The 9,311-nt window shown below is 44.1% G+C and overlaps 1 protein-coding gene across 3 annotated transcripts; it reads left to right on the forward strand.

The window, feature by feature from the left end:
- Positions 1-419: 419 nt before the first annotated feature.
- ssr1 (signal sequence receptor, alpha) lies at positions 420-5,834 on the forward strand. Of its 3 annotated transcripts, none has more exons than XM_077554842.1 (10): positions 420-586; positions 1,686-1,834; positions 1,918-2,017; positions 3,461-3,564; positions 3,649-3,807; positions 3,872-3,948; positions 4,036-4,114; positions 4,211-4,366; positions 4,625-4,639; positions 4,864-5,834. In XM_077554842.1, the coding sequence occupies exons 1-10, from the start codon at positions 487-489 to the stop codon at positions 4,936-4,938; spliced, it is 1,014 nt and encodes a 337-aa protein (XP_077410968.1). In that variant the 5' UTR covers positions 420-486; the 3' UTR covers positions 4,939-5,834. The 3 variants fall into 3 exon arrangements, with proteins under 3 accessions (XP_077410968.1, XP_077410969.1, XP_077410970.1); XM_077554843.1 differs by having other exon boundaries at positions 4,211-4,304; XM_077554844.1 differs by lacking the exon at positions 4,625-4,639 and having other exon boundaries at positions 4,211-4,304.
- Positions 5,835-9,311: the final 3,477 nt, after the last annotated feature.

The raw sequence follows: 9,311 nt of genomic DNA on the forward strand, positions 1-9,311 counted from the left end.
ACCACGCCCAACCCTCTCCCCATTGGCAACTCAGCGCTCCTCCAGGCAACACCCCCTTTGAGCGCCCATTTCAAATCTTAGTGAGGGGTGGAGCAAGAGTCTGACTTCCTTTTGAGTTACCTTTTTAAACGGAAATTGATCGTCCATTTTCTGTAGCACCTCATTTGGGTCGTGGGTAAGTTTGGTTGTTGCATGATAATATTAAGCTGCACACATGATCACATCACAACATATTGGCCTTTAATGACAGACCTAAAAAAAAATACAACCACGAGTAGGCCTCCAGTTAACCCTACTGTTCGCAAGAGCTAGGGTGGAGACGCAGCCACAAGTGGGTCGGCTCTCGGCTGACAGGACGGTTCATGTGAAAGCAGTGCACCTCCACTAGGTGGCGGCAATGCAATTTCATGCTAATTCGGGCGCCCCGTACCAAAGAAGAAGCAGAGCCGCGTAGAAGAAGAAAAGCGTGACTGCTGTAGTGTATAAATGAAGGAGGGCGCTGATTTGATGTTACAAATGAAGTCGTTCCTTCCCAAATTTCTTCTGCTGGTGTTGCTGGCTTTCCCGGCGAACGTCGTTTCCAGGGGTTTGTATGTCCTCTCACCTTTTTACCTCGCGACGAGGAGCAACGTGCGGCGTTTACCTCGACGAGCGTTAGCTTAGCTTATTTTAGCCTAGCTTAGCCGCTTCCACTCAAACGATGCGGTGATTCTCCATTTGACGCGTGCCACATGAAAGACATTACAAAGGATCCTTATGGCACAATGTTGATGTCGCGACTTAACGCGCAGGCTTGGTTCTTTGTGCTTCAGATGGAAATCATGTCGGCAAAATGTGCACTTAGAAAGTTAGTGCGCTTTCTTAGACTGACGTGTCCTTACTGCAGTGCTAGCAACAAGCTAATGGGCTGGAATAGCTTTTTAATACATTCGATTTGTCATCACTTAAATGGTAATCCAAAAAAAGAGACATTTTAGTTATATGTAACTACACTGTCCTTGCATGACTGTGAAATGTCTTTCAAAACAACACAAACATTTTCTCTAATAAACTAAAGAACGTAAATGAAAAATCAATATTACGACTGCACAAAATTCCAAGTGAATATTTTGCTGTCACCGGCAACTCTCCACCTAGCGTTCATTTGCTGTAAATTGCGCAAGAACAAGGCACAGCAAGGCAAATTTCTATTCAGTACATTTTATACACAAGGCAACTTGATTTACTTCACGCAAGGAAAAACAATGCCTATAAGCATCGACAAACGCATGAGTTAACATAATTCAAGTACCAAATTCTGCCCAGCTTGTGGAAGAGTGGTTCAAGCGGGCACCATGACAATTGGAGTTTTGTTTCACAGGTTTATTGAAGAATTGGCCAGTTGTCAGTAACTGACAGAAACACACGCTGAGCAGAAACAAGTACATTTGATTTCTGTCCAAGCATTCACAGCGAGTGCCTACAAAGTATACTCATACATATATGAAATACGAAATCACAACATAAAAAAACAATCTGATAATGGAAACTAGCAAAAAAAAAAGTGTTTAAAAAAAAATGGCCTCTGAATCTGATGATGGGTCTAAAGAAATGTGGAAAGTAACCTTTTGGCTTTGAATTTAAACAAATGGTGCCGTGACCTAACAGCGTGAATCAAAGTGTGCGTTTGATTTTTTTGTGCGCAGGACCACTGGTTGGAGCCCAGGTTCAGCGAGAGGACGAGGATGCCTTGGAGATGGAGGAAGACGTTGTAGACGACGTGACTGGCGATGACGTGACAGCAGATGATGAAGACGACGAAGCTGAAGTAGAAGACGACGAGCACACAGAATTAGTGAGATGAACAAACCCAAACGAGGTGCAATGAAGAAGAAAAAAAACATGTAAGTAAAGGTTAACGCCGACGTTTGTTTGTAGATGGAAGAAAAGGAGGAGGAGGAGGAGGAGGAGATGTTGGTCGGGGAGATGAAGGCCTCACCGAATGCCGACACCACCATCCTGTTCGTCAAAGGAGAAGGTTGGCGCTCCGTTCACGTCAACTGCTAGTTTAATGCTAACGTGTCACACCACATGCCATTGACGGGCGCTTAAAATGGACATCTGGGAACCGATTGTGAAACTGCTCCTCTTTCTGGACGCTCCGTTTTAGCGTTTTGCTTGTGTTTCACGTTCATTCATTCCTACCACTCTCGTGTTTGTTTTCAACGTAGCTCATCGATTGGTTGTTGGCTGTCACGCCACACAGACTGAAAGACTTGCAATCATATGAAAGATCTTTGATATTGTGGCAAAGATGATGGATCATCTGACAAACGATGGAGATGACGTCAGCGCGGTTGGCATGAATGTCCATCCAACAACGGCACAGGATGTCGATTGACTTTGTTTCCTTCTAAACACAATTTGATGACAACACACGTCCTGTATCACTCGCGTGATTTTTTTCTGCAAAGGAACCCTGACTGTAATGACTAATTTTCTCTATTATTTATTTGGTTGTTACTAACTATGAGAGTAATTTATCAAAAGTCATTTCCAGTTTTGTTTTGTAGAAACTTTATTTGGTTGTACGCCGCCATTGTTATTTACGTCGCAACATATTCGGTGCGTAGCGACGCAGAATGGCGGTTGGCTCTCTGCCGAGCATAGAAAGAAAGCAAAGTAAGCCTCTGTAACGTTCCTAAAGTGACGATCAAAACTATTGAATGTGAATGACGAGAGCACGGCGTGGGGGAGGGCGACTCTCCCAATCGCATGTTGTTTCTTTAGCAACCGCAAATCTGGCCTTACCTTGCTTTCTTGACAGGCGTTTCACATTGCTCGGCCGAGAGCCAGCAGCCATTCTGCGTCACTACGCACTGAATATGTTGCGACAACCAAATAAAGTTTCTTCTTAACGTAGTCAACTGGAAATGATTTTTGAAAAATAAATCTCATAGTTGTGTTCGTAACAACCAAATAGAAAATAACAAGCAAACTTTTCATTACAGTGGAGGTTCCTTTTTAACTCTTTGACTGCCCAAAACGTTAAATAACGTTTAGTAAAATCCTATGGAGGAGTGCCAAAGACGTTAAGACGTTTGTTTCAAAACAGAGGTGAAACTAACCATTTTCTTTTGTTGATTACTCAAAAACGGAATAAGGTAGAAACAAACTTTTTTTTTCTGATGAAAGATGAGAGTCCAATCTTTCCTTTGGTAGTATGTGTGTTTTCATAGTCCAAACACATAATTTTCTGTGGACCTTGAAAGGTCAGTCAAAATGCTTAAATCGGCTGGCACCCACGGCATCCCTTTTCTGAAAACGTCTGGCAGTCAAAGAGTTAAAGCGATACACGCACCAATTCGGGCTTTCCTGTTTGAGTGCTGACACGCGTGCCGGTCAAGTTGGTCTAACATGCATACACAGGCTGACTTCAAAAAGCGTAGCAATTGAAGAAATGAGTCCGATGTTGTTTCAGACTTCCCGGCCAACGACATTGTCAAGTTCCTGCTGGGCTTCACCAACAAAGGTTCTGAGGACTTTGTGGTGGACTCCCTGGACGCTTCCTTCCGATACCCGCAGGTAAGGACCGGCTGGCGGTCTGCCGGTCCCCGTCTTGGACGGTCCTAATGTGCTGCGTCTTTTTTTTTTTGTGGCTGGCATCAGGACTATCAGTTCCACATCCAGAACTTCACGGCGCTGCAGCTGGGCACAGCGGTGCCGCCCGGTCGCCAGGCCACCTTTGAGTACTCCTTCATCCCTGCGGAGCCCATGGGGGGGCGGCCCTTCGGCCTGGTCATCAACCTCAACTACAAGGACGCTGACGTAAGTAGGGGGTCTTCGCCATAGCAACACGTGTGTCGTTTGAATGACTGACTTCCTGCTGCAGGGGAACGTCTTCCAGGACGCCGTCTTCAACCAGACGGTCACCATCACCGAGATGGAGGACGGACTGGACGGAGAGACGTGAGTGAGCGTCTTCATTCGTACTTTTGGCCGCCGTCCGGTCCGAAGGGATTTTTGACGTTTGTCGCCTCCTGCTGCGTCCTCCAGCATCTTCATGTACATCTTCCTGTCGGGCCTGGGCTTGCTCGTCATCGTCGGCCTTCACCAGCTGCTGGAGTCCAGAAAGGTAGCGGCCGGCCGACCTCGGCAAAAGTTGACGCGCGTGTGTTGTGCGAGCACGTGGGTGAACGTGTCTTGTGTGTGTGTGCGCGCCGGTGAGCAGAGGCGGCGTCCCGCTCCAAAAGTGGAAATGGGAACGTCCAGTCACAACAACGTGGATCTCAGCTGGATCCCGCAAGAAACTCTCAACCAGATGAGTGAGTTGCTGCAGCAGCCAACCTTCACGCAAAACCTTCTATCACGTCGCCTCGACTTTCTTGTAGGCCATTTTTTTGGTCTTATTTTCCCTCTGTTGTGGTCTACTCTTAACCACTCGAGTGTATCCTTCACTTAGTTATTTTTTCCTTGAGCAGAATTGTTGCCAACCAAAGGAAAAGCTTTTGTATTATTCAGCGTATGTTATTGTCAGGACGTGTGACCTTTTCCCCTCTCCCCCGATTGAACGCTGACCTTTTCTGTGCATGAGGATGACTCGCTCATTTTGTTGTCTGCTTTCTTTCTTCCCGTTTGGCTTCAGTGCAGAGTCGCAGAGGTGAGATTTTGTTTGCTCCACAACAATCTGACCTGATGTTGACATACGTCTTGTGGACACATCACCATATGAATGCAACACATTTTTGGGACATGCCAAATAGTGAATTGGACCCATTCGAATGAACACACTGACTGATGCTGACCAGTCTTGAACATATGAAAACGCTTGTTTTATCATCCGTCAGCTATTTGCACCATTTGATGTTGTTTGTTTTCCCTCAGACAAAGCGTCGCCCAGAAGGTCGCCACGCAAACGCAACCACAAGCGCTCGGCGGGCTCTGATGAGTGAGCGGTAACGAGTGTCCGGCGTGCCCAGATGGCGGCGGCCAGGGTTAGGGCCTGGGACAGTAACCACGAGTGCCATCATGCCAGACTCCTTTTATTCCCTCCCTACACACACACACACACACACACACACACACACACACGCAGGTTGTGTTGGCACTGATGATGATGATGATGATGATGATGGAGGAGATGAACTGCTGATGTCACTGTAGTGAAGAGCTGAAAGTGCAGCTTTGTCAATGGAACATTTTTCCATGCACATTGTTTGGAATAGGCCAGAAAATGTCCATGGTTCAAGGTAGGCTCTGAGGTTTTTTTTTTTTTTTTTAATTTGCGAGTGAACCTTCAATTTTGTGACGCTCAAGTAATGCAGTTCTTGTAATTCAGTCCAATGTGTTGAAGGAGAGTGACATGCGTTTCATGTTCTACTTTTGGCAAACAATTTTTTTATTCCTGTTTGAATATGACATTTGTCCGTAGTTTCCAATTTGGCATCGTTTCCCAACTTTGGATTTGTGATATAAAGTAAGTGGAAATGTTCCAAGGCCATGTTTGCAGCTCTCCACTATGGTGGCACCCCCCCCCCCCCAAGTCACGCTCTTTGTTAATTGTTTTTGTGTTTGTATGACGCACTGATGACAAGTTGAAGATGAACGCCCTTTTGATGAGACGTCATTTTTTGTCTACTATGATGCGCACAAGCAAAAATGTCGACTCATTTAATGGAGACATTTGTGCTGTGGGCTTGTTTTACCACTAGATGGTGATACTGTTGATTTGCATATATAGTTGTTGTTTTTTTAAGAGAAAGTGCTGAATTTAACTTTGACCTTTATGTCTAGGGCTACTCATGAATTTATTTTCATTTGCTTTTTAATGGCAAGCAAATAAACATTTATTTGCACTTGTGTTGCTTCATTAGTCATGTCGTCAAAGCAAAAAGCAACCGTTAGAAGTTTTGAATCGGTCTCGACAACATCCGTTTGCTTCTTCCGCGCCTGCGAAGTATTGTGAACACAGTTAATTAGGCTGCGTTCACTCTGCAGCTCAATTCAGATTTTTTTTTTCATGCAGTGTGAATTTGTTTTTTTCGCACCTGACCTTGGCCTCTCGTATGTGGATATGAATCGGATATGTATGTGATGCGTCTGCACTGTGAACTACCTTGAATAAGAAAGGGAGTTGTAGTTCGTTGTAGTCCTTTTGAAGAAAGACTTTTCTGGTGCGCGTGGACAGGGTTAGTGTTGAAATTGGACAGGTGGTGTATTTGTGCTAGAAATTCAATCATGATGTTTGTATTGAGTATTTAAATGCCCTCCTAAGGAGCGAGAAAGAGATGTAATTTGAACGGCGGCCATTTTGTCATTCGCTTTTCACGTAACCCTAACCTTCCAATTGAAGGACAATAATAGTGTTACCCATAATGCATTGCGGCAATGCTTTTTCACTTATAATTCCAGTACAGTAGCCTGTACAAGAGTGAAACTGACATATTTAAATACAGAATAGCCAGGATAACAAATCTGCATAGTTTTATTTTGACATGAAAACGAGCCTATTTTTACCACTACCAGTTTAAAGTGTGTTCACATAAATGACCTTGGGAGGATCTGACACAGCAAAAGCATCTCCACCTCGTGGTGGTCAAATCAACTAGTAGTCGTGCGGTGTACGGGGAACTAACTGTTTTCTCAAAGGACGTGGTCCTGCTGTAACAATTTCCCGATTGCGCCACTGGAGGGAGCCATTCTACAGCAGTTTCAAGTAAGTGTCTGTAGGTAGGAGGAATTAATTCTCTAAAAATTGCAAAACTGGCGCTGAATATTTAAATTCAAACATTATTAAAGATAGCTGCTTGTGATGAAAATTACTCGCAACTGGCGATGCAACAACGATTTAAATTGGACATAAAATAAAGGAATCCCTAAGGGTTGACACACCCAATGACCCTCAAGGTCCACTACTGATGATGTGCTCGTACCCTAAATCACAGCAGGTATATGTTAAATCTGTTAACTAAAATAGGATCTAATACCCTGTTGAACTCATTGCGATAATTTTCACTTCATTTTGGATTAAGTCCCTGTTCACGGGATGTCAAAGTCCAGCCCAAAAACCCAATGTATTCTAACCTCAACCAATTTTTATCTCTAGGTACTCTGGGTTTACTGCCCTATACCTCAACCTGTTTCCGGTTCAATATACATTCTACCGTGGTCCAAAATCCTAACCTCAACCAATGTCATGTCTGGTACAAACCCTACTCTGATCTAAACCCTAACCCTTTGTATCATATACAATAATTTTAAAGTGCACTGATGTGATTGGACTCGTCGCGACGTTTCGGAGGCTATTTGTCCTTCCTCAGGTGGAGTCCCATCCAAGTACCCCTCAAGTTGCGTCCATTTTGGCCATCTAAGGCTGTTTTGGGGGGATGCCGTTTAACGTCGTACCCAGGACTGTTTTGTCACTAATTGGTGTTATTTGCTTTCCTTGTTTGGTGTTTATATATGTTTGTTTGAGCTGTCTGTCATCTAATTTGCATTCCTTTTCTGCTCTTTCTAATTGTTGCACATTCTTCCGACACGACCTTCCTTCCCGCAGGTAAGTATTAAAGTACTCTGCAGTTTGAGGTAAGTATTACGTACTTTCCAATTTGAGGTATTGTTTTTTTGGTTAGAGCGTTAGGGTTAGGTTTTTGAAAAAGGGTTAGCTCCCGGTTAGAGGGTGAGGGTTAGGGTTTTGGAAAGGCGTTAACTCCCGGGTATCTCCTGCCTCATCATATGACTGGACGGTTGTCAAGATAGCAAGGGCAAGGCACTGGTCGGCGCTCGTCATTCTGGGTTAGGGTTCCCTCAGACTCCTGTGCAGATTATGTTTTACACCAGAGTCACTGCTGTGTAACTTCTACACACCCGGAAAATATGATCACTGGGTCGGGGTCTCACTGATAAGCTCGTTTATGCACAGAAACTGCTCTTTTACGCACAGAAAGGGGACAGAAAGATACGCAGGGCACATTCATAACAACGTTTGCAATTTATTAAAATAAACGGGAGAATGGCAGTAAGCTTAACTCAAGATAACTGATTCATAAAATACAATTCTTCCTGGATTTGGACATTTACAGCAGGAGACGGCAGGGTTTTGTGTTGAACACAGCAATAATGTCCTGATAGTAAGATAATCGGTCAATTCTTTTTTGAAAGAAAGCAGGGACAAAGAGTTCAGTCAACATTGTGGCACTGTTGCGTGTTTTGATCCTTTTGACAGCTGAAGCTATAGTCTTTCTACATGTTGTGATGGGTGAGGTGAGGAGCGCGCATGCAGGAGACTGTTGATATTGGTGAATACATCCCCGGGGCGTGCGTCGAGCACTTCTATGAGCGTTTCCTCGTTGGCTTTTGGCTTCTTTTTGAGCTGCTCTCACAAACACTGTGAGCTATGCGTCCCCCACAGAGATGGAAAAGTGGTCAGAGATGGATTGGATGTACGCGCTTTGTCCTCTATCATGCAGCCGCATGTGTCACACGTACTGTGGGCCCGGGTTAAAAATCGGTGGGCCAATGGAAAAAAAATCTTTAACTTTACGCCTTGAATTGAAATCTTTTATAATAGATGCAGTCACCAGGTTTGACAGATCACAGTGTATGTGCTATTACAATCTATTTACATTTCTCCTCCCACTTTGCCAAATAGTGTGTAAATGCCGCATCTTGTATATTCATTGAGGCAAACGTACTACCTGGATTAGGGCTATTTTATAATAATCATAATAATAATAATACATTTCATTTAAAAACAGCACCTTTCAGAACACCCAAGGTCACTTTGCAAAGCATAAAAACACAGCAAAAGTTGAGCTAAAACAATAAAAATGAAGCTATTGGAAAAGCTGTTTTAAATAAGTGGATTTTGCACATTTGAAAAACGCAGTCCTAAGTGCACACTATAAGTAAATTGGGTTGTACATTTATCTGTATGTTTTTACTGTGCTATGAGGTCCAAATGCTCCTGGTCCGGTCCATCTGTCAAAATTTCAAACCCATTGTGGCCCGCAAGTCAAAAAGTTTGCCCACCCCTGGGTTGGGGTTGGGGTTGGGGTTGGGGTCACGTTCCCAGAATATATAGGAATTAAATTGGTTGAGGTTAGGACTTTGTGCTGGGGTAAATTGAACACCATACTTGAGACAATTGAAATTGGTTGAGGTTAGGGGACTGAGACGCCCAGACGAAGGCGTAAGTGCACAGTCCTACGACACCCCACCAACCCACTGAGTCTCCCCCTCCTAACGTCCATCATTCATTCCTTCTTTCAGGCTAGCTAATTTTCCTTCCTTACTTGGTGTGCTTTCTAGTCCAACTTGACTTCCATTCTTTC

This window comes from Vanacampus margaritifer, chromosome 20 (assembly GCF_051991255.1).
Source record: "Vanacampus margaritifer isolate UIUO_Vmar chromosome 20, RoL_Vmar_1.0, whole genome shotgun sequence".
In the NCBI taxonomy this organism is placed as follows: Eukaryota; Metazoa; Chordata; class Actinopteri; order Syngnathiformes; family Syngnathidae; genus Vanacampus; species Vanacampus margaritifer.